We start from the raw sequence: 25,164 nt of genomic DNA, 5'->3' as shown, positions 1-25,164 counted from the left end.
GCATCACAGTGCCTATTTCTTCGTTCCCCGGATTTTATATGGACCTTTCAGCGAAGTTAGGCTTCCGACAGTCAGGGGTATATGACAAGAAAACAGAAAGCGAAGTTGTTCTAGGTTAAAACCAAATAGCATCCCAGATAATAGGTTATGCTCGAGTTTACTTGTATAGAGAACGCATTCTCATATCACATGGACGACATCTATAGTTACAACGAAACGTCTGTATTAGTGGTATCTAGTTCAATTTAAATACAAATAAAAGCGTAATAGTCTGTTCTGCCATTGAGATTATTTAATAATAAGTAGCGTCGTTACAGTGAAGCACCATATTTTATTCAATGGTTAGAATTTCGTTTCTTGCGTTAAGATTCTGTGCAAACTTTTTAGCTGTCAAAGCCTCGTTCACCAGAATACGGGTTGGAGTTCCGTCTCTATTGCGGCGTTTCGTTCGGAACCGATAGAAAAATACTTTTACGCAGGTTCAAATGATTCAATCACTTGATAGTGGAGCTGGGCAAGGCCACAACGCTGCCTTTATTCAATTTCCTTTTATTCCGATCAAAATTAACGCACGAGGGAATGGCATATCTGGTGATAACTTTTTTTTTTCACTTGATGGCTAGCATTAAATAAAAACTGCGAACAATAAAAAGATGGGGATGTACATACCCGTTCTCATGACCGTGCAAACGTGTTGCAAATTACACACACTTCGTGTTATAAACTATAACACGTTATAAACGTTATATTCATGTTGGAGATGACAGACCCTTAATTATGAGCACAAGGTGCTTTTGTGTAAGATACGGAAGTGTATGCCGTTGACTACATGATGTGGGAGTGGGGTGTCGCTCTGGTAGTCTAGATGAATTGTATGCTATATTATTTTTATTGAGTTGTTCGTGATTATTATCGAGTCAGTCTTCGTAAAATGCGTTGTACGTAGAATTGGGGCATGGCTGTCAGACGGATTTATGGGTAATCATGAGTTTCATTTTTCAATGCATTCTCCATATAATCTTTTTCTTTATTCCCCACTATCTTTGGTCTCGGTCCAACATAATGATGTGTTTAGTCATGTAGGTTGCGAAGGTTGTCATAAGACAGCAAAAAAACGCGTTTATTTGTCTTCGACTAGCATTTCCAATCTACATATGAAACACGAGGAAACCAGTGATAGTTAAGGTAGTAATTAGTAATTCAACTAATCTGATAATCAGTAACTTAACTAATCTTATAATTAGTGAAACGGCTACAAGCCCTTGGGAATGCCACCGTGGGGGATTTTCATAAGTGCAAATTTTCGTAAGTCACCGGCTGGTTGTTTACGGGACGTGTGATGCGCGTTATAGGTGCAATATTTCTTATAAAACCCCATTGCATCATGACTGTCCTCACACACTGACTTCTACAAAGCACTTTGACAAACTAAGCTTGAAGAGCGAAATGTATATTTGCATAACCTTAATGGTCCATCTTCTCGTTGCGTAATCTCAAGTACACAACATAAACTGTGGCTTTGTGAAAGAATGCTTATCCTGATTTCTCCACAATTCTTTCAAAAAAGCGCAGCCTGGCACTATGCGACAGAACTCTGGAGTACACACAGGGCAATCGTTTTGTTACTGCGAAAAGAGCTGGGAGCTTAAGTTCCATCCCTTAAAGAGCTTTGAAGAAAGCCGGCGGCTAAGCAGTGCGCCAATGTTTCCCCCCAGGATATGAATTTACAGTAACAGCTCCAACTTTACAACAGCGATGATTAGTGCGTTGCTATCTCTGCCTCTTGTGACGGTGAATAAGCATTTCAATATTATGAGAAACATCCGACTCGCGGTAATATTATCTGAAGTTCTGCTCGTGTACCATGGATCCTGAGCGAACTTTAAAAATCGTTGAACAAGAAAGACAGCTGTCGTCCCTAACAAATACTCAGGATAATTCGGTAATAGTCAGGATCTTCGGCTACTGAGGTTTGTATCGAGTAGCCGAACCTATAGTAATCGGGGCAGCCGAGTCAAGTATGCATGCTAAAAAAAAATGTGGATGTGTTCACGCAGACATGTCGTGTAGTTCTTATTCATTTATTTTTTCTGACATCCGCAGAGAACGTCCTGAGAAGAGACATCTCGAGCACACCGATACAAAATGGTGGCACGGAAAACATTTACTTGAGACGCAGGAACATGACGTGGCGTTCAGGAGTAGGTTCTGCCCGGGTATAGCTATTAGCTGCTTTAACGTAGCGGCGAGAACCATAGGGCTGGGTAGCTAGGGCTTTTTTTCATTTCGTTTCTCGCGTGCCGTGCGGTGGAGTTCGTGACACACGATCCACGTCAGTACGGCGATCGCGAGAGGGGGGCCCAGCACAGCGCACAGAAGAGGACGAAGGTCACCAACGAGGGCTGCTTTTTCAACAAGTTGCGGTGTTGCGATGCGCTTGTATCTTCATCCATTTGATTTTTTTTTCTTGTTCGGAACTCCCAGAAACTCGGCTGTGGCGCTGCCCGGACGTGACGTAACCACAGGTGTTCTTGAAGGAAGGCGTGACTGGGTTTCCGGTGCCTCGGCGACGACGCCTGCCTGTGCTATCTCTCGTACTCATCAGAGGAAGACGACTGCGAACAGAGAAGCAACAAAGGAACGATTCATTAGGAAACATAACAAAGCTAAGCAAGATACGTTGATGCATTTACCTGCGTAAATATAGTGAGTGAAACAACGCTATTTGTTCTATGGCAGATACGAGTAAACTCAGTGTCACCTGGCTAGAAGTTGAGGAATCCAACGAACCACGAAAAGCCCACTGGCAGGGCAAATACATTGAAGGGACTCGGACTTGCAACAGTTAATCAGCTCAGACAGGTAAATTATCCTTTCGCAACTCTAGCATCACAAGTTTCGCCATCAAAGGACAATTATCAGAGAAGATGATGGTGAAAATGTATTTTTGAATTTCACCGCAGATATACTTCAGCGGGTGAAAATCACTACGATGTCACAAATTTGAACGTGCTTTGGCGTATTTCGGCCATATGCATTCAATCACACTTTTACTTAAATTTTCTGTGCTTCTCCTCTCTCACTCTTTCTCTCTTACACTATCTTTTAAACTCCAGAATCTTTTTCCACAGTGTTGAATTCGCCATACTAACTTTTCTAGACTAGTTAACATCCCTGCCTTCCCTTTCTCTATCATGTTCCTTCCCAACCTTTTGAATTGTTATATGTTAAGATTTTCGGTCTATCACAACACAGTGGAAATTAATTTTAGCGACAGTAAATTTTGCAGGCCCATGCAGATACCACTTGTGGCATCATGTAAATCTGTGACGAAAACATCAAGATAGCGCCGCCACCAGTATTTTTATTTATTTTTTGCGAGTTTTCCCGTTCATCAAGCGTGTTTTCGTGGTGAGAGTGGCGCTCTGAGTGTGGTGAAATTTTAATTTACTAATCCGAAGAAAATCTTTTAATCTTTAGTGTCTCTTTGATGCTAAGAAAAGAGCCTAAAGCAACTAGCATGCTATCAAACGCTGGGAAACATGAAAGTAAACCCTCGCAAAACGCCATTAGCAATCGCAGTGCCTCCCAGACGGGATAAGCCCCAGAAGCCAATGGCTCGTTTGTGTTTCGGATGAGCTACAGCCGTCAACACCGTTAACTCGAACGCTCCACCACGACGTCAAACTGGAAAGATAAGATGAGCTGTCGCACGCAATGGTTTATCGCCGAGATAACCATACGGCAAAGATTTTCAGGCGTGTGCACGAAAATGTAGACGTGAGCAAAGCATCTTAAAATGAACATGTCAGGTAAGTGTATTGGACACTCCGGTTAGGCTGAAGTAAAATATAAGTTTGCTAGCATAATCGGCCCACGTTCCATCTGCCCTTAGCAGCAGCAGACATACCGTGTCGAACGCTTGGCGGCGCTGGCGTCAGTCGAAGTGAGTCGAGGCGACGCGGTACATCGTTCGAGTTAAGTGTTCTGGCGGCTCTACGTCCTGTAATACATTTACCATTGTCTTCATCGAGGCCAACGCTTGTCCACCTGCTACACAGCCTACTAATATCTCGTTTTATTTAATGAAAAACCAGGAGATAACAAATACAACGCTAGTGCAGGAGACGTTGATTGTACTGTTTTAGGTGTATTGTGGCAATTGTGATACCGATGAATACAGCAAAGTAAACTACAAGACAGATTGCCGCCGGCAGTGCCTGAAGTTGCAATATAAGTTCTCAATGTTTTCTCTTTCATTGTGTTTCTGTTTGAGTGAGACACCCGTTGATTATATATATATATATATATATATATATATATATATATATATATATATATATATATATATATATATATATATATATATATAATAATGAGATATAACAGACAGTAATGCCAAGGAATGTACAGGGGAAGTTATTAACATTAATGGAATGTAAATAAGAAGAAAGAAAAGTGGATGAAAAAATTACCAACTGTAAGCAGGAATCGAACCTACGACCTTCGAATTACGCGTTCGAAGCATCGAACGCGTAATTCGAAGGTCGTAGGTTCGATTCCTGCTTACAGTTGGTAATTTTTTCATCCACTTTTCTTTCTTCTTATTTACATTCCATTAATGTTAATAACTTCCCCTGTACATTCCTTGGCATTACTGTCTGTTATATCTCATTATTATTGTGTTAAAAACACGGAAAAACGAGCCCTTAGGTATACACTTCTTTCCCTTATATATATATATATATATATATATATATATATATATATATATATATATATATATATATATATATATATATATATATATATATATATATATATATATATATATATATATATTGTGTAATAATAATATTATTGTGTGATTATTATTGTGTAAAAACACGGAAAAACGAGCCCTTAGGTATACACCTCTTTCCTTATATATATCCAGAGGCTGCGCAAGTGCTGACTATGCATGGGGCTGACTATTCGACCCCTCCCCTCTTTTAGGTAAGGGCTAGTTTTCTTCGTTGGACACAATATTCACGAGAACTAACAGACAATAATGCAGGAAAGCATAGGGGATGTTATTAGAAGTACTTGCAATCTAAGTGTAAAGGGATGGCGCAAATGGTGCAAATGCAAACGTGTCATGTTGCCGCTGTTATTGCAAGGGGGAGGTGGGACCAGTGAAGCTGCCTGTAAACTATTTTCCGCTAGACGTCTGGGCGACGCACTATTGGGCTATGAAGCGAATGTTCGTTTGTTTTCGTGTATCGTAACATGAAAAAATAAGGCCATGCAACATCGAATGTACTAACTCCACTGTCTCCATGCGTATGCGCCTATCCTAACAACGTTTGTTTAGATGTTAACAATACAAAACACTAGGGTAATGGACCATTAGGGTGACACTCAAACACATCTCTAAAATAGTGAATACAAAGTTTTTGGGCCACCATTTTTGTTGTTGAATCACGTTTCTCAATACGTGGTAATTAAACTTAAAGCGTATACAATAGCTTCTCGCTCCCTTCTTATTCCCCTCTGTGTAGCTCTCAGCGCACTGGTTGGGATGATGGGGGAGAGGAATACCTAAAATAATGCAGCAGAGCCCTGTAACTGCACTCGTATACACTTTACACAGTGAGCGAAACGTATTGAACATGTTCTGCGTTATTGATCGGACTCGGGCTAAAAGCACTCAAGTCGCTGCCTCTGGGGCGTATCACGGTGTCTGCAACACACTAGTAAGGCTTATAACATCAGCAAAAGGTTTACTTGACGCATTCGAAAATATTTGTGACATTAAGTTCATGAGGATATAAACTGTCGAAAAAATATAAAAGGGAAGCTGATAAGTGAAGCAACATATGATGGTGCGTGGCGTAGGCAATCCCAAATATATCCGTGCTATACCTATCCCGCATGTTTATCAGATATTGCCTCTTAACACGCGCACGCCGCTAGTGATAATAATAAACAACCGAGAGCGGTCACCAGCGCCTATAGACTTCGTTATCGGCGGCCAAAGTCAACAGACGGCATGTACATTCGAGCTGCCGACTCATCTCACCTTTCCTTCTGGGGCGACGCTCTGGCTCATTGCACGTAGTATATTGCCACTTCTAGGCAAGCACCGCTAGCTCCAGAGCACGTGCGTACCCATTATCGCGTGCAGGCACGATCGACTGCGCGACCACGCCAGCGTGTGAGTGGACTTTGAGACGGTGACGCCAGACGCCAGGCCAGTCACCCTCTGCCACAAGCCACCGGCTCGCACATTGCCGATCACGCCATCAGTCAAAGATGCAAGCTTCGGCGGCGCATTAGGCTACGCGTTGCCAGCGGCAATGCATGCGTAACGTGAGAGCGTTCGCTACGTTGGATATAGTCTCATATAAGTATACCTGTGTATACGGACTTCTACATACAGTGCTATTTTTGTCTGTTATTCGAACGTAGGCATCGTTACAGCAACCTTGTGGCCCTCCCGTAAAGATCCTTTCTGCCTTCATTCTCCAATACCTAATTTCTCGTTCACAAGTACAGTGTAGCTAATCGGCAAAGGTGTCTCAGTGGACTCTCTGCATGTCCTTTGACTTTCTCTTTCTCTCAATTTCTGATTAATTTGATTGATATGTGGAGTTTAACGTCCCAAAACCACCTTATGATTATGAGAGACACCGTAGTGGAGGACTCCGGAAATTGCGACCAACTGGGGTGCTTTACCATGCGCCCAAATCTGAGCACACGGGCCTGCAACATTTCTGCCTCCATCGGAAATGCAGCCGCCGCAGCCGGGATTCGATACTACGACCTACGGGTCGGCCGCCGAGTCTATTAGCCACTAGACCAGCGCAGCGGGGCGTCTCTCACTTTCTATATCCACTATAATAAACCGAGTAAAAAGTGCAATAACGTCTTCACCTTAGTGCTTTAGATAATGCTGATAGTTTCGACGCAAATTGCAAAGGATACTGAATTCATCCTAGGCGTCTTCCCAGCGACTATATTGTTGAATATAAGCGAGGAACTTCGTGGTTTCTTACTCAACAAGATTTCATTTCCTACACACATTTTTTTTTTCTCAAACTAGCCTATGCTACGTCTCCGCCTTATTCAGATCACTGGATAACTCATTATCATTAACTCAGGTATATCATTGTCGGCCACTAGATTTGCACCAGAGAAGGCGTAAGTTCTCTAGCGTAGACGCAGTTACAGTTAAGGTACCACTCGTCAAGGTTCCTTGCAGGCGAATTGTTGATGATTCCCAGTCACGAGGGGGCCATATTTTGGTAATAATGCCCATGTACTTTAATTTAGATGCAAGTTAGAGTCCCACTAGGTCGAAATTGTTAATTCCACCTCTTATGGCTTGCCTAATAGTCATACCGTGTTCTTGCGCGTAAAACCTGAGAAGTGTATTTTATTTTACGCATTCTAATTGCTAAGCACAAAGCGGAAACCTTTGATCAGACGCCAACTGACCTCTTTTTGCACAGGGACATGAATCATACAGAGGTGGTCATCCCCCATATACTTTCATATGAACGTTATCGGGAGGTATCGCATTATGATGAGGACATAATTAATCAGATACAAAGCCTTTGCCCACCAAAGGTACGCATCGAGCCCCAAGAGGCAAATGCAGAAGGGCTAACATCAAAAGCACACAGAAACCATGTGCCTCAGTATACCTACGCGCTATGCATCGCCGTACAGCAGCAATAATGCCTGTGTCCGGTGGTCTCCGTATTGCTTTCCTGGTATCCTACCATTTATTCATGATCAGCAAGAGGGGGAGGGAGAGAGTGTTTATTAGAGGAATGCGGAGAGGACTACGCCTGGTCTACAAGGACAAAAAAAATAGAGGAGAAAAATGTGGTGAAAGATGGCGATCGTGATGCACACATAATCCGAATGTTTCCCGCGCAAGACCATCGGGTGCAAGAAGAAGCAAAGAAGAACGTTGTTCGTGTTTCCTGAGCAGACATCAAAACCTTTTCCGCACGTCACAGCTATTACGGAGGCCACGACGAGGTCCCTGCATTACCTTAATTCTCGCTACTCGATTGCACTGATGAGCGTACTGGCGACGTGTACATGAGAAAGCGGGTGCTGTCTTTTGAAGCAGTGCTCTGTGTGGGCATGTTTACGGTTGGTCCCTATAGGCACACGGCCTTGAATAGCGGTGCATGCCATCGACGCTCGGAGGATCAAAGACACGTCGGCGGGCCTGAATGCATCGGTCATGCTTGCGACTAGTCAAACGAGGCCGAGTTTGGTGCACGCGATTAGTCACAAATGCTTTCCGCGCTAACCAGGCCATACATGACGTTTTCTGCTTGGCCTGTTTTTGTTTTTCGGAACGACAGAAGAAAGAAGTATTGAACGTCATATCAGGTTAGGTGGTCACCAAGATCTACGAAGGTAGGTGCCAGCGAAAAAAAATAGCCGCTATATACTTGAATCTGCCTGATTGCGGTAGAAATAATCGTTTATCAAGTGCACTGCAGTTTAGTGAGCCGTCATTTGCAGGGTAAGCTTAGTGTGGAGACCAGAAGAAGCAGCAACGAATCATTTGTTAATGTTTTCTTATGTGCTATATTCTGTTGTCACCCTCGATATGTGCTGCACACACACAGAGTCTGTTTTTCGTTTGTTTTTGTTGTTTTCCTGGGTGTCTGATAATCTTTACCTCAACCTGCATTTAGATGTTCATGCTAAATATGCAGTCACGTGAACACTTGTCAAATATGTGCTGTACATACCGTCGAGCCGCCCGCGAACCGGACCGGAACGCTTCTTCCGAACCTGCGTGAAGGAGACAGAGAATAAAATTAGACGAAGGCGGAGAGGTCAACTAGAGTTTTAGCATCCGGTTTGGTACCCTGCACTAAGGGGAAGGGATGAAAGAGGAGAAGGAAAGGGAAGAGAAAAGAGAAATCTAAAAGAAACCTGCCACAGTAAGGAAATGAAAATAAAAAAAAATAATCTGAAAGGCTAGAGTAAGAGTGTACGGGATTTCTAATAAAACATTTAGAGAAGCTCGATAGTTGATGTAGTCTACATGCTTTATTGACGAAGTCAATAAAATTTTCATTGATATGTGTCTTCATTGAAATGCACCATTCTCAACTCTGTATGAAAATGAGATGTTCGGTTCTGCTGTAAACACTGAAGGTGTGCCGACTCAAAAACCTGTGAGATCCCTGGGTTCCGTGATAGCCTGTGGTATCGATTCCCTTGAACATACGTATATCGTCTTCAAAATATCAGCAGCGAATAAGCCATAAAGGTATCTTGCATGATTTTTGATATTCACGTGCGCGATCTAGCGCTGCACGCCACACTACGTGGCAATGACATCCTTGAAAGTGGCTCGATGGTGAGCCCCGTACTTCCCAGACGTCACCAAGCTGCAGCTGGCACAACAAGGTAAGATTACGTCATAACCATCATAGAGTTTCCTAAAATCAACTAGAGGGGACTCTGGCGCTGCGATCATTCAGCGACCATAAGAATGATGGGTAGTACATACATTTGCCTACTCTTCGTACTTGCGGGCGGCGAATCCTACTTGCGGCTTCGTCTATTGCTGGTTACGGTTTTGTTTTGAAAGAAAGAACGAACCCTTTTGAACTTAGTGACCTGATTCAAAATGGTAAGCCTAAAAGAATAATGTTGTGAAGTGCAAACGGTGAATATTTGCTAATTTATGTTTTCATAAAAAACAGCTCCAAGCTACACGAATACACACGGAGCCAGAAGCATGCAGACCAGAAGTACGAAAATTAGACAAATGTGTGTACTACCCATTATTCCCATGCTCGCTGAAACGCCGTGCGGTGCAGCTTCCTTAGACACTAGCGCCAAAGTTCCATCTAGTGTTTATTGGGAAACTCTATGATAACCATCATGTCTTTTGCCGCGCTTGCGCCAGAATACTTATTTTCGATCATTGTTCACGAGTCCATGGCGCATGCGTTAAATGTTTTGAATTTGAAGACACTGCATGCTTTCAAGTTTTCTGTTCAAAAGAACTTCTGATGCAGACAGTGCTAAAGTGCGTCAGGGTTCAGTGTGCATACGTAGTCAATCGTTGCATATGCTTGGTGGTGACAGTATCACCCAGTGGCTTATCTAAGTGCTCCGAAAGTGAAACTGTGACGGGACGGTATTTACGAGTGTGTTTATTTTTGTCACGCGCTGCAGCGAATGATTTGCTATGTTATCATAAACAACCCCCCCCCCCCCAAAAAAAAAAAAAACACTGCAGCGACTAAATCAGAGGCCAAAATATTTGTGTTATAACCCTTTTACGTGTAATATTGCAACGGGTTACGTGTAATATTGCACAAAGAGAAAACGGCCTTTGTGACATGACGGCCTTTATGAATTTAATGTTATGCCGTTTGGTCTTTGTAATGCACCGGAAACATTCGAACGATTATGGACACAATACTTCAAGGACTTAAATGGGAAATTTGTTTGTGCTACCCAGATGATGTGGTGATTTTTGTCAGCACACTGAACGAGCATAACAGACGTCTCAGTCTTGTTTTGGATTGCATACAAAAGGCCGGCTTGATCCTAAACTTTAAGAAATGTCGTTTTGGTGAAACGGAGACATTAGTACTTGGACATTTCGTTAACCAAAATGGAGTAAGGCCAGACCCACGAAAAATCAAGGCCGTCAGCTCTTTCGAACCACTAAAAAATTAGTGCGGGAATTGAGGAGCTTCTTGGGCCCATGCTCATATTTTCGTCATTTCGTTCCGAGGTTCGCTGACGGGGTGCATACCCTAACATGTTTGCTTCAAAAGGACGTCCCTTTCAACTGGACTTCAGCTTGCGACAATGCGTACCGCCAGCTAAAGTTTCTGCTAACATCGAGGCCCATACTGTGTCACTTCGATGCGTCCTTGCCTACGAAAGTGCATGCTGATGCTAGTGGCATCGGCATCGGTGCTGTACTTTGCAGCGTCATCAAGGAGCTGAGCACGTAGTGGCTCATGTCAGTCGCTCTTTCAAAGCAACTATACTGTAACAGAACAAGAATGCTTGGCAGCTGTTTTTGCGGTACACAAATTTCGACTTTATATGTATGGACGTCCGTTCACTATCGTTACCGACCATCATGCTTTATGCTGGCTGGTGAATCTTCGTGACCCGAATGGTCGACTGGCACGTTGGGCTCTTCGACTTCAGGAGTACGACTTCGTCATCTCGTTCAAGTCTGGACGCCGCCACGCAGATGCCGACTGTCTCTCCCGCCTTCCCCTGAAGACGACTGAGTGTCAAGAAGACAGTTTGGACGACTGTTTTGCCTCCATTTCTTCCACATTCCCAGACTTGAGTACTTTCAAGAAAGAACAAGAGGCTGATATTAGCTCGGGGCCATTACTTGCCACGGCATTGCGTCCTCAAGCCAACGGCCACTTTTGTGTCCGTGACGGCCTTCTATACAAGACAAATTATTCGGCTAGAGGTGCACGCTTCCTTCTAGTCGTACCACAGAGCCTACAATTTGACATACTCAAGGCTATGCATGACGATGCGACAGCTGGTCATTTGGGGTTCATCAGAACTTTGAATAGGACACAAGAGCGCTTTTACTGGCTCAAAATGCGGAACACAGTCAAGCACTATGTCGCAACTTGCGAACAATGTCAACGCTACAAGCGGCCTACGACTCCTCCGCCAGGTCTTCTCCATCCGCTGCCACCTCATCATCTACCATTTGTTCAAGTTGGTATCGACCTTTCGAGCCCATTTTCACGCTCGTCTAACAACAATCGATGGGTGATAGTGTGCGTCGACCATCTAACTCGTTACGCAGAAACTGCAGCGATACCATCCTCGACAGCGACATGCGTGGCCACGTTTTTGCTTAGATTCATTATTCTTCGGCATGGTGCTCCTAGAGTGATCATTAGTGATCGTGGTCGTCAGTTCGTTGTGGACGCCGTTGAAGAACTCATTCGTCTGTGCAATTCGCAGTTCTGCGATTCATCCCCGTATTACCCTCAGACGAATGGGCTCGTAGAACGTACGAACAGTTGACTAACATGTTGGCCATGTACGTATCATCTGACCACAAGGACTGGGAAGACGTTCTCCCCTTCATTACCTATGCGTATAACACGGCCAAACATGAGACAACCAATTACAGCCCTTTTTACCTCCTTTACGCACGTTCACCGTTAAGCTGCATCGACACTATTCTACCATTTGACTTCCATAGCGACTACTCTGTCTCCGGGACACTCTGCCTAGCCGAAGAAGCCCGGCGTTTTGCTCGTCTTCGTACTGTGGCTTCGCAACACCGATCAAAGGAAAGCTATGACAGCCGCCATCAGTCTGTATCATACTGCAAAGGAGACTGTGTGGTTGTGGACGCCACAACGTAAACGGGGCCTATGCGAAAAGTTTTTACCTCAGTACAGTGGCCCATTCGTCATTGTTGATCGCTTGAGCGATTTGACATACGTAGTAGCACGGCTGATATCAGCTGGCCGTCGGTCAAACCGGACCCAGCTGGTACATGTCGCCCGCCTTAAATGGTTTCACCCTCAACATTCAGAATGATTCATACTCACCCAGCGGGCTTCGTCTAGGAGCCGGGAAATGCAACGGGTATGAGCCGAGAGAGGAGAAGAGGAGGAAGACTAGAACTGGCGCAGAGACAGACGCCATTACTACCGATCTATCAACTCTCCATCAACTCCGCCCTGCTAATATACACGCTTCGACTTTAACCGCAACAATATTTTAGGAAAGGCCACCCAGGCCCTCCGTACAGATGGTTAACAGCGAAGCTGAAACGTGCGGCCCCAGTGTTAGGCAATTGTTTACTCCCGGCGGTGTATTGAAGCTTTCCTCAACTGTGGGTATGGTTCTAACGGCGAGATCTGCTGTCTTTTCGGAGTGTTGAGGATGAAGTCGAATATTTTGTTGACGCATATCGCGCATGTCACAGCAGGGTGATTCCACGAGAGATCGACGCGGGTCCAAAAGTTGATATTTTAGATTTCATTAAGTATTTTATGTTTCGTGCACCTCTCACCAGGTAGCCTGAAAGGCAACTTCGTTTTATGATTAACGGCATAACTTACGAGGAAAAAAAATATCAAACTTCACCAACACGGAGGCACCAATTTCGTCATCTGTCATTTTCAAAAATTGCAGATGCGATAAAACGACAAATATTTTTGTTTCAAGGAAGATATTGTTTACCTGAGATGTATGTTACCTGAAATGCACTTGTGCGCAAGTATCCACAGTGCGAATGCAAAACTGAAGTATAGTACGTTAAAATGAATTTCACAATGTTGTTGTCGATAAAATTACGGGAGGCGTAATATTTGTCCCTACTTTGAACCATATGATCTAAAGCATTGCCTCCGAGATGCGGTGCACAGCAATTCATTTGTAGAGCAGACGACGGATGACAACTTGCCCTAAAGCGTGTTCAGTCTAATGGGCCCAAATGATAAAAATTTGTTATGAATCGTTTATGAACTCATTCAACATTCAATTCTCTTACCCAACGTGTTGCCAACACATGGCCGTCACAGCAGCTCCATCTGTGTGTCAGTAATGGAGAGGCACCACATATTAGAAGTCTCAGTGCTCTACGTATAAGAGTGAATTCAGATACTGTAGAATACCGTGTCCAAAATAGTTACTCCTATCTGCTAAAACAGCCTTTCTTCACCAAATGCGGTCACGTTTACTCGCGTTTGAAGCTTATTGCCACTTTTCCGTTCCGATTTCTAGATTTCTCAACTTATCAGCGCATTCTCGAAAAGCTCTGATTTGTACCACGAATATTGTCACTAAAACAAAATAATGCAACATGTTTTTCTATATTACTGTATGATGGCCTTCGGTTGTCTATTTACGAGATTTTAAGAAAAATCGAAGATGGGTTTTTTTTATTATTCAAATTTCAGTGAAGTACACTTTTGCCAATATGAGAATTTTGAGGCAATATATAAAAATTTACATTTGCCCTACGGCAGCAATAACTTATGTACCTAATGAACACACTATATGCTTAAAACGTGTCAAGTTTGAAAACGCTGCTTGCATTACTTTCGGAGAAAAAAAATGAGGAATACGTAACTTATTTTAAACTGTCGCAAAATTAGACATTTCTAAAAGCTATTTTCTTAAGGTCTACAAACTTGAAACCGTAAGAATTCATTCTTCATTAGACTTGAATTTCACGTAAAAATTATCTTCCTTGAAACAAAAATATTTGTCTTTTTATAGCATCTGCAACTTTCGAAAATGACAGGTGACGAAATTTGTGCCTCCGTGTTGGTGAAGTTTCATATTTTTTTTCTCGTAAGTTATGCCATTAATCATAAAACGAAGTTGACTTTCGGGCTACCTGGTGAGAGGTGCAAGAAATATAAAATAGTCAATGAAATCTAAACTATCAATTTTTGGACCCGTGTCGATCTCTCGTGGCATCATTGTTCAAAAGCATCATTGTTCCAAAGAATCATTGTCCCAAAGCATCATTGTTCATTGTTCAAAAGCATCATTGTTCCAAAGTGCGACGCGCTCGAAAAACGCCATCTCCGTCATGGACTGGCGTTCGAGCAGCTCAATGCAAGTCCTGATGCACTCGAGCAGTTCAGTAAAGAGGTCTCAGGGAACTGTCACTATGGGGTATTCCTTACGTTGATACTGCTTGACCACTGTGTGCCATTTTACTGAACTGTGGTTGAGCAATCGACGTAGTCTCTCGTCCTCTGGTCACTTGCCTTAACAGCGGGATCCACTCTTCCTCTGCACTGCAGTTCTCGGCGAGCCTCCTCATCCTCGTGCGCCAGCGTTGTCCGGCCGAGATGCATGCTATCGCACGTGGCGAAGTTAAGGTTTCTAGATAAAACAAGTGACCTTAGGCGTAGTTTGTGCGTTCATGCAGTAGCAGCAGTGGACGCACTCGGTCAGCCGACGGGAACGCTCCGTACCCGTAAATCTTTATCAGCCCGTTTGCAACCACCGGTTCATGTGGCAAAGATCGGCAGATCTTTCGCTTGGAATTGCATAATCATGCCACCGTTCACCTTTCTGTGCACTTAAAAACCGAGTGTAGCTCCCACTGGTGGGTCGAGGCTAAAGACACAGCGGAGATGATCGGTTCCTATAACTGGTCCTGGCCATAAGACGTGGTGCCAAGTGACGGTAAGTTTGAACAAATTATGAGAAGTGATGCCAATTTCCACTCGGGTCCAGCACAGTCGCCTCTTACCATTTCTACAGTGTTACGCCGTGAGCCACATTAAAAGAGTCGAGTACAGCAGTTCTAATTGCCAGCCACCCTGACTTCCTGGTATGCAGTGCGAACCTACTTCGGTCTTCTGTCTGCGCCTGGCGCCACCGTCACGCATTGTCACTGTACAGAATCCAGGAGCGCATGCGCAGTCGGCCATGACGTCACGTCTGGCATGACCGAGCAGTCACGCAGTTTCTAGGCAGGCGGGTTGTTGTATGGGCTAGTGAAGCAGGCGCACAGCTGAGCAAGGGGTGTCTACGCAGCGCGTGGTGTTATCCTGGCGCAAAGCTGCATTTTCTTTCTCGTCGTCGTCCGTTTTAGATAGACAATGGCCGGCTACAACAGCGCCACTGTTAATACATCTCAGTTGATGAACAGCAGCTAGCTAGCCATGTTCACATGGACTAATAAGAGGCCGCCCACTAGTTGAGCAAACAAAGTGAATAAAAAAGTTCATTTTTCTCCCTCGTTTGGCAGATAGGGCCCACCTTGGCCCTTTCTATATACCTATTGGCATTTCATCGTCTCCCGCACTAATTCGGTAGTTTGAAAATGCACATGGGAAGAATAGTGAATGGCAAGCTTGAAAACATTGTTCCACTTTTTGTAGTGCAATGATCGTTGAAATTTATATTTGAGGAAATTTTAAATAGAGCTCCAAGATAATACTGGAGACTGAATTCAGAGTAAATCGCGCAAGCGTGAATTCAGCGGGATAATTGCGGTTTGAACAAGGGAGCCTGGATATTGAGAACCAGGTTTTACTTAAACACATATTCAAATTTGTGTTTCATTAGCGTAATACCTCGTTAACTAAAATTTTCTGCGGGCGTTGGCTGATTATACCGCCAAGTGGGCAGCTAAGATACGAGATCTCAATTAAAGAAATAAGCCCATTCGGAAAAGTGCACCACTTTAGCCTATGTATACGGCTTCTGTGACATTAGGCAAATTTCCAGTGCTCAAAATAGGTTTTTTCATTTCAGGATAAGTTTCTGATTGCGTAGTCTTTAGCGTAATCTATCATGCTTGACCACCTAAATCTTCGTGGTGCATGGCGTAGCCATGTTATAAAGCATGCCTCTGGACGAAGGATTTCGAAAAAAATAGATTTTTAAGACCTCACACTTATGAATACGCAAAAGAAATTTTCTTCTTGTGTTTTCAAACACTTAGAACACAGCTGGCAACACCAAAAATATTACCCACGGTCTGAATTTATATACCCGAATCCTATAGCAGTTCGTTCATGTAGACGAGATCTGAGTGGGAGAGCAGAGCCAGGATTCATTAAAATTAGGGTAATTTCTTTCAGTTGCAGTCACAAATGGCATTTTAGTTTCATTGTGTGCTGTAACCTACATCTATTCCTGCATCACGCTTTCGAAAATGCCTTCAAGTTCGTCTGGTCATTTTGTATGAACTGCCCATGGTACATTTGTGATCTGAGGTGGAACTGTGCATCAATTTTTATTGATTGATTGATTATTTGATTGATTGATCAATTGATTGATTTATATATTGATTTATATATTGATTGATTCTTCAGTTTCCACGCAGATCGTGATTTTTTGATCAACTATGTCGTATAAGCCATGCGAGTGACTTTGGCAAAAATAATTGCAGCAGAACCGAGGAACCATTGAGCTACAGAAGAGCCCGGGACTGCGCTTTTAACATTTTGGCTTCTGGGCCACTGTGAAAGGCCTCTTGAGATTAAGCATCTGTGACGTCAAGAAGTGCAGGTAGTCATATTGTAAGCAACGAGCATTGGCTTGGCGAATATTTATACCTGTAAAAAAACCGCTTTATAGGAACCAGTTTGCTATGGGTCTTTCGGAAACTCTCCTTTTTCTATAGGTCAGAACGAGAATACTTCCTGCATGTTTCCTCTTATTTACAACATCTCGAGAATGCTAACAAGAAGCACCAAATCAACGTGACGCACCGAATACGACATGTCCTAATATTTGATTCCCTTACCCATTTCTTGAAGTAAGCCTCTATATACAAAGCACCTCATTGCAACGATCGCATCTCCATTCGGCGGGCCCTTTTGATTCTGAAACCGAATAAGACACGACTACCTCAGTGTCGAGCAACAGCAACAGCGCAATAGCCCTGACTTCGTCTCAACTGTTGGCTTACGGGTCATCGAGCCAGTGGGGTCATTTTGCTTGCCCCAGCGGGACGTTATACGAACGCAATACAAGCGTAGGACATGACATGTTTTTCTGATGCAAGTTAATTGCTTCCGGAGCCCAAGAGTGAAAGAAAGCTACTGCTGCGACTACCCTATACGAAAAAACATTAATAAATTAAACATTCCAAACACTATCAAGCAATTCTGGTGATAGGGCCGCGGGACAGATATTTCAATTAGGCTGCCAGAAAAGTCCTCTAGATGTCACCGGACAGTGAACACGAGATCGAAAAGAGCGGACAGAAACGTCCCCACTGATTCCTGGTGTCTTCTTAAGTGATAAGTTCCGAGTAATAAATAAAGCAATGACATTATTTCTTTCGGGGAGTGAAAATCCAGGGGTTGACCGAGGGGAGGGGGGTGCCGACCTACCGAAGTGTCCCGGCTGTGGTATCCCCGAGGTGCCATAGCGGCCAAGCCAAGGGGGAATAATTTATGCTACCACGATCTGTGCAGTTACTACAGCTAGCTCCCCGCCCAACTCGCAACGGAAGGGGAGCAATTAGGCGTGGCAGGTGAAAACAGGTCTGGAGCTTGCAAAGCCCGCAGTCATATCACACATAGCCACCTGTATTCGCCAGACGTAGGCGCAATCGCGCGCCATGCGCACCTGCATTTGCTTCTGTACACCCGTCTGTTTTGTGTATATCTCAGCTCGCTCCCATGTGATCGTGCGTACCGGTGCGAGTGGCATCTCCTGACTTTTCTGCCCTGCCTAATAATGTTAGAGAGTTATATTGACGTTAGCGCATTAGCAAGCGTAGTATCGAACCTCCCGAATGCACGGCGTCGAAATGCAGTGCATTGTGCTCTACAAATTTGTCTGCTAACCCTAACGTTTGGAAGTAAACTTGATCGTAGTGTGCAATGAGCAAGGGTACTCTAAGCAGGGCGTCAGGATTACACGGCTGTATACCATCCGCTGCCTCTACCGAATCAAGTGATGCAAAAAAAAGATGCCAGGTGTCCCGGAGAGTAAAACGGCGAAGCGCATTTGAGTGGCGAAGTTGCGACTGATATCCCCGTTAATGTTCGAAAGGAATTTAAAAAAGCAGCTAGGCCCCGCTGCGGTGATCTAGTGGCTAAGGTATTCGGTTTCTTACCCGCAGGTTGCGGAATCGAATCCCGACTGCGGCGGCTGCATTTTCAATTGAGGTGAAAATGCTGCAGGCCCGTGTGCTCAGATGTGGGTGGACGTAGGTAGTGAAAATTTCTAGAGCCCTCCACTACAGCATCTCTCATAATCATATGGTGGTTTTAGGACGTTAAGCCCCACATATCAACCAGAAAAGCAGCCAGGCAGAATTTATGGATTCATTGATTAGTTACTGTGTTTAAAAAGTGTTGAATTATTTAGAGTACTTCGTGCTCTACTATAGGACAGCTGCATAAAAAAGTACCGTGCGGTTACCCGAGTACAATGCGCAGCTTCGAACGAGCATTGTGCGTCGCTCAACTTGTCTGTCTGTGAACCTAAATGACACGCCTACTAGGTAAAGTTCAACCACTTTTTCAACGCCCATCAATCTTGATCTGGTTTCTTCGTTAATACTTGTACTCAATGTGTCGCGCGGTGGTGGTCTAGTGGCTAAGGTACTTGGCTGCTTACCCGGAGGTCGCGGGATTGAATCCCGGCTGTGGCGGCTGCATTTTCGATGGAGGCGGAATTGCTGTAGGCCCGTGTGCTCAGATTTGGGTGCACGTTAAAGAACCTCAGGTGATCGAAATTTCGGGAGCCCTCCACTACGGCGACTCTCATATTCATATCGTGGTTTCGGGACGTTAAAACCCACATATCAATCAATCAACTTGTGCTCCTTGTGCTCAAAGCAAATCTTGCGCATACATGAGGCACAATATCAAGCTGCCAATATTCTGCGGCGTGTTTTTTTATACTAGAAAGCCATATATAAGTAATTGTAAAGACAGTAGCATTTGTTACGCTGCGCTGACAATGTGATGCAATACACGAAAAGACGGGTGTTGCCTACGTTTTACTTACAATTTAGCTAAGACTAATAATACGAGAACTCACTGCCTTCTAGCTGTGGCCTTGAATTCTACAAATTATGGCCTCCGAGATGGCGCGCACATCACGTCTTCGTTATATCTGACGCCGCCCTTTCGTTTTCCAACATTACTGCCAAATGGCACTCATATCTCACTCAGCGCCACCACAATCTCATTGATCAATTTTCTCGCGCATAACAACAAATAAACATCTTATTCAATCTCTCTAGACTGAGAACTATCATTTTTCTATGACATTTGCAGTGAAACATGTAGATACTGGGTAAATGTTTGTCTGAGAGTCATGAGAAAAAACAAAATAGCGTAAACGGAACGATGACCTTCTGTTAATTGCTTGCACAGTGCAATAGTGTTTCCTTGAGTAGTATTGAAAATCGGGCAAGTTAGTAAATATTCGTGTTTTATGGTAAACAGCGCGAAAAATGAAGACAGAGAAGTAGGAAGACACAGGACAAGCCCTGACTTTTAAGTGAAAAGTTAATCACAAAAATATAGGTTTGTGGAGTGTTCAGTTGGAGTTGGGTACAGCGTACTCTTCCCGTGCGGATGCGTTTATATTGGCCAGACGGGACGATGTGTCAAATCTAGAATGAGGGAGCACCAAAATTCTCTTTGGAGTATCGTGCCTCGGCGCACATGGCCATCCACTGCCGGGACTGTGGATGCACCCAAGACTTTTCGAGAAGGAAGGTACTTTTCCGCCACCGCGACCAGCTGACAAGGGAAATTTTTGAAGACAACAGAATTCAAAAGGCAGGAAAAAACTGCGTCAGTGAACCATCAATCGCTCTCCTTGATAAAGAATTATCATTTTTCAGATTATTGCCACTCACGTAGTAAGGGCAAGATGCTTCGTGTCTACAGCAGTTATCTTAGTTTACTTAGTTTGTTTAGTTTTCTCGCCATGCAGAGAGCATGCGTGAGTAACTGTTTATATATACGATGTTTCTTCATTAAAATTTTAGTTGAAAGTCAGTGCCTGCCCTGTGTCTTCCTACTTCTCTGTTTTCGTTTCTCGCGCTATTCACCTTGAAAAATGAGTGTTCCCGTTTTTAAATCAATATTCTGTATTGCCATGTATAGCACTCACGAATGCCGGCTTTTGCACTAGGCCGAGAGCACCTCTAGCCTCTGTAATGAAAGTTACTAGAAAGGTAGAGGTAAGTATTCCTCCCAAGATTTAACAAGTGTTCATATTTCACCCTAACGAATTTGGTATCAGGCACAAAGGCTCGTTCTTTCTTGTTGTAGGTACATCTAAGAACAATATTTGCGTTAAGCGCTAAAGTATCTCAGTCGTGAAATATTGACAGCAGCAAATTCTGTCACATCAGGGAAGCTCAGACATGTTTATGCCTTCTCTATCCTCCGAACAAAGACCAGTGTGGATTATCGAAGGCTCTAAACGCCAAACAACCTGAATTAAATAGAATACCTTGAGTGCATCCTTTGTAGCCCTACAGGTATAGACATTTAAAACAAAAAAAAAACCTGCAATTAAAAAAGGGAATTTTTTTCTGTATTGGAAGCTGGAAACAAAAATAATGGATATGGTAACTGCATGCTCCGAAGCTGATCGTATTATCCGGAGTTTCATCATCAGTTTGCCGTTATCGGCCAGCAACCTGAAGTTTAGCCCATTTATTTAGATTTCAGCTTTTAAAACCTGCTATGTTGCACTAATTGCTATGGTGCTCAACAGCTGACGCGCTGGTTACGGGATCGAATCCCGATCGTGGCGACCAAAAAGGCCGAGCGTGGGTGCCAATGGAGGTCTAAATTTTTGACACCCATGTGCCTTTAGATGTTGGCACACGAGAAAAGAAAAACCTAGGTAGTCAATATTTACGGCGTCCTCCATTACGGCATCACTCATAGCTATAGGGTGGTTTGGGGCCGTTAAACCCCGGGCCCTGGGTATTAGTACCGTTGAGCTTTTACAAGTGAAATAGTATTCTAAGGCCAATCTTTTTGTCGTCTCTAGAACGCAGCCATCCTTGGCCAGACATTGCAGATCAGCAGCTAGAGATCAGCGCTATCGAGCTCACGAGCTTGATAGCGTCCGGTCTGTGCTTATCACAAGCTTAGCGCCAGTGTTCCCTCGCCGTTGGTTGTGACGTAACGAAACCCGCTGTGTGGTGCTTGACAGGCTGACAGGTGATAACGGAGGTCAAGATTATGTCTGCTTACTGTTAGAAGTTTGAGAGTAAAGCAATCTGGTATACATAAACTGATCGCATCACAACATTTTTTTTTAAGTTACGCACCCGGCCTTTCCGGTTTTACGCTGAAAATATTAGCTACTTTATTAGTGACCTTAAGTTTGCTTAGTGATGCGAGGCATGTCACCTGTAGATATTTTATAATCTCAAGATCTGTCGCTCCCTTGTGACTGAATGCATCCCGTCACACATTCGTTGCGTTTATCAATTTCCGAGCCTACCATTTGTATGCCGTGTGTTCTGCCGCTGCTGTCAGCTGCGGAAATCTTCAGCGACAGACGCGTCCATGCGTCTAAAAACTGGAACGTCGTCACTCAATTAAGTCTTACCTGGTAAGTCTCACGTTACTATACTCACTGTGTCAACATCGGTAAATTATTTCAACCTTCTCAACTAGAACGACCACCTCGTCTTCGAACTTGTGAACGACGGTTTCATTTAAGTAGTTTGGTAAGTAAGAAACAAGCCACACAAAGTGCGTCAAGTTTTAGTGGCCTGTCACAACTCAGGTCATAAATCAAATTAGACAAGAAATAAGCCTGCCTTGCTTGCGCAATAATCTCTGATGCTGTGCCGAAAAGACGCCTATGAAATCGTCATGAATAACACGGTGGTCCACTCTAAAAAATAACATTGTAACGCGTGGCAGACTCGGGGCAAGACCTACTCTACTCCTGACCTGCCCAGCTGGTGGTGGTCTACGGAGCTGCCTGCGCCGGCTCGAATTCCGAACTTCGCCGCCTATGGGGCGCTCGAGTTACCCCAGCTGTGTGCCGGTGAATGCATGGGAATGCATGGGTTGCCGCCGGTCAAAGAAGAGTTGCATCACGCATTGAGTAGATGTGACGGCTATATTGAATAATTTCATTTCATTTGACTTTGAGAATCTACTTTTGCATTTTAGTTGACATTTCGGTGAATTATTTTTCAAATATAATCGCAAATCAGGTACAAACACATGTATCAGCGTGCAAAACAAGAAAGAATGACGACATAGACAGGTTGTAAAAAGCGCTGGCCACCAAATGTTTATTTACCTCATGATACCAGCTATATGTGTATACAATAGTAGACTTTTTGCCGTTGGATTACACTCAGCTTGCTTGTATTTACTGTCTGGGCAAGAAAAGGCAAGGACTATGACACTCGAAAGTGTCCGCGGCATCCGGCGTGCATAGAAAAAAACCCAATACAGGTAGTTTTGCGCATAAATACCTTCGTCTCAAATGGCAAACGTAGATCGCAGGTACATGAATAATCAATGAAAGACACTCTGCAACTGTTTTGAAACGAAACAGCACTTAAAATAACTTATTCAAAGCTAATTCCTCACACAATGGGTGTGTTTCAAAACCTAGTTGCATAACCACATGTAGTGACATGGTTTCCATATGTACACTCATGTCATCTTTCTTTTTTTTTTTTGTTAATGAACAGTTGTGAGTACAACGCGTCGTCGTTTACTTTCTTGAGGTTGTCGGTTTATTGTTTTTTTTTTGCGCTAATATGCGTTTCAGTTTGTCATGCACCACCAACCAGCCCAGCAACTCACTCTTTTAGAGACATGTAGTCCTTTACAACACAGAAATCACCTTGATCCATTTTTCATAGACCTCGGTCACTGGAAACTCATGAAAAGTCACATCAGGAGTCTTCCCTTGCCTTGATTCGCAGAAAGGCACGCAGCACACCACCATCGTGATGGTTAATTTGCACCAAGAAACCTCGCTTCGCTGGTGTACAAACTGCACAGACCTGCACGTTTCTGTCGCAGCTCGGCACGAGCTGCGACAGGTAGCGAAAGATCGTCATTATACTTTTAAGTTTATTCAAAACGAGGTTTTTATTCACTTTAATTGTCCAGAGTGTATGCTCGCGTAAACATTGCTGCTTTTCTTCTCGCGTCACGCAAGCAGACAAAAAAAATATAAAAGCGCGGCGACCCATGTTTTGGCCGCCAGCAACTGGTGCGGATGAGGTAAGTTGCAGCGCCACAGGGCGCATAGCGGCAGGCACTAATTCCAGAAAGGGAATGCTGGCGCTTCGCTCACTGGGTAGGTCAGTAAAATACAGAAGGTCGTGCTCTGGGCCACCTCCGGCTAGCGGCCATAACTGCTTTCACGAAAGAGCCGTGTGCGCCATGCTCTTTCAACGTGTTGATGGTTTGCTTCGCGACGAGACTACAGCTATCATAATACAGTTACAGATAGCACCCTAGAACCTCTTCCTGGTTTACTAGCTTACCCCTTACAGTGTACTAACTGGACGTTCATTATATAGCGTAACAAGTATGTTAGTGGACAATTAAAGCACACCACTTATAACGCGCACAGTGCCTGCGTGAAACTCGTTATACCCGCTAGCCGGCGGTAGCGCCGAGTGGCGGTCTCGCGCTCCTATGTTCCCTTTTGCAGTGGATCGCATTCCGCGCAATCATCCTTCACGTAACCCTGATTCTGCGGCATTCAGAGCGGTGACAGAGTAACACCGACGGGGGTTGTGATTTAGTTTTCCCCCCGTTAAACTTCATGACTTCATGAGAACGCAACACGGGTGGTAAAAGTTTGACCCATGAACTGGTCTCCCGCCGGATAGTTTTACAATTTACGTCTAATTTAGAGACCCAAAATAATGCGATGACTGGTGAATGCAAAACGTATGAGAGCACTGTGGTAACAACTCAAGATATGTTCATGCTTACTTCACTGAAGGCAAGGAGCCGGTGCTCGCTTTTCTACTGGCTTCTTTTTACACGTCCATGCACCTTGGTATATATATACGCCGTCGTGAATCAAGGCTAACTCGCCCAACTCTTTTATGCTATCGCGTAAAGATCTGTGTTAATGTTCTTACATGAGGACTTATTTATAATGTGCCATTTTATGGAGGTCTATTGGTTACAGCACTCGAATGCCGACCTGAAGGTCGCGGGATCTGATCCCGGCCGTGGCAGTTGCATTTTCGATGCAGAAGAAAGTGCTTGCAGCCCATGTACTTAGATTTAGGTGCACGTTAAAGAACCCCAGGTGGTCGAAATTTCTGAAGCCCTGCACTACAGCGTCTCTAATAATAATATCGTGGTTTTGTCAAACCATCCACATTATTATCTTTTGTGATACCAGCGTCTCTCACCATTATTTATATGTGCCTTTTTTTTCCGAGTATGACAGTGAACATCTACAGCCACGGCCACTGGATGGCCCTTAAGCAGAGCGTCTTGTCATGAAATGTTGAAAATGTTGAAATGGTGAAAATGCTGACGTGACCATTCAGTTACCACGTTTCACCATTACGAAACAAAGTAAGAGAAAGCGTTTTGTTGCTGAAAATGTTGATGCCATACTATGCTACAGTGTCACAAAAGCGCAATATTGTTTGTGTCAGATGTACTCACATCACAGGGCGAGCTCTTCAGCATGACG

At 43.9% G+C, this 25,164-nt stretch overlaps 1 protein-coding gene across 1 annotated transcript in view; it reads right to left on the bottom strand.

The window, feature by feature from the left end:
* Window positions 1–2,060: 2,060 nt before the first annotated feature.
* LOC142814248 (uncharacterized) overlaps window positions 2,061–25,164 on the bottom strand; it is an 84,543-nt gene continuing 61,439 nt past the window's right edge. The window contains exons 2-3 of the mRNA XM_075892633.1: window positions 8,763–8,805; window positions 2,061–2,615 (exon numbers count right to left, since the gene is read on the bottom strand). Of these exons, the coding sequence (XP_075748748.1) occupies window positions 2,586–2,615; window positions 8,763–8,805 (73 nt within the window). The 3' untranslated portion in view covers window positions 2,061–2,585. The remainder of the gene's footprint in view (window positions 2,616–8,762; window positions 8,806–25,164) is intronic.

The sequence above is a fragment of the Rhipicephalus microplus genome, chromosome 4 (assembly GCF_043290135.1).
Source record: "Rhipicephalus microplus isolate Deutch F79 chromosome 4, USDA_Rmic, whole genome shotgun sequence".
NCBI classification, from domain to species: domain Eukaryota; kingdom Metazoa; phylum Arthropoda; class Arachnida; order Ixodida; family Ixodidae; genus Rhipicephalus; species Rhipicephalus microplus.
Note: the sequence above shows the minus strand (reverse complement) of the source record. Positions and strands in the feature narration are given on the sequence as shown.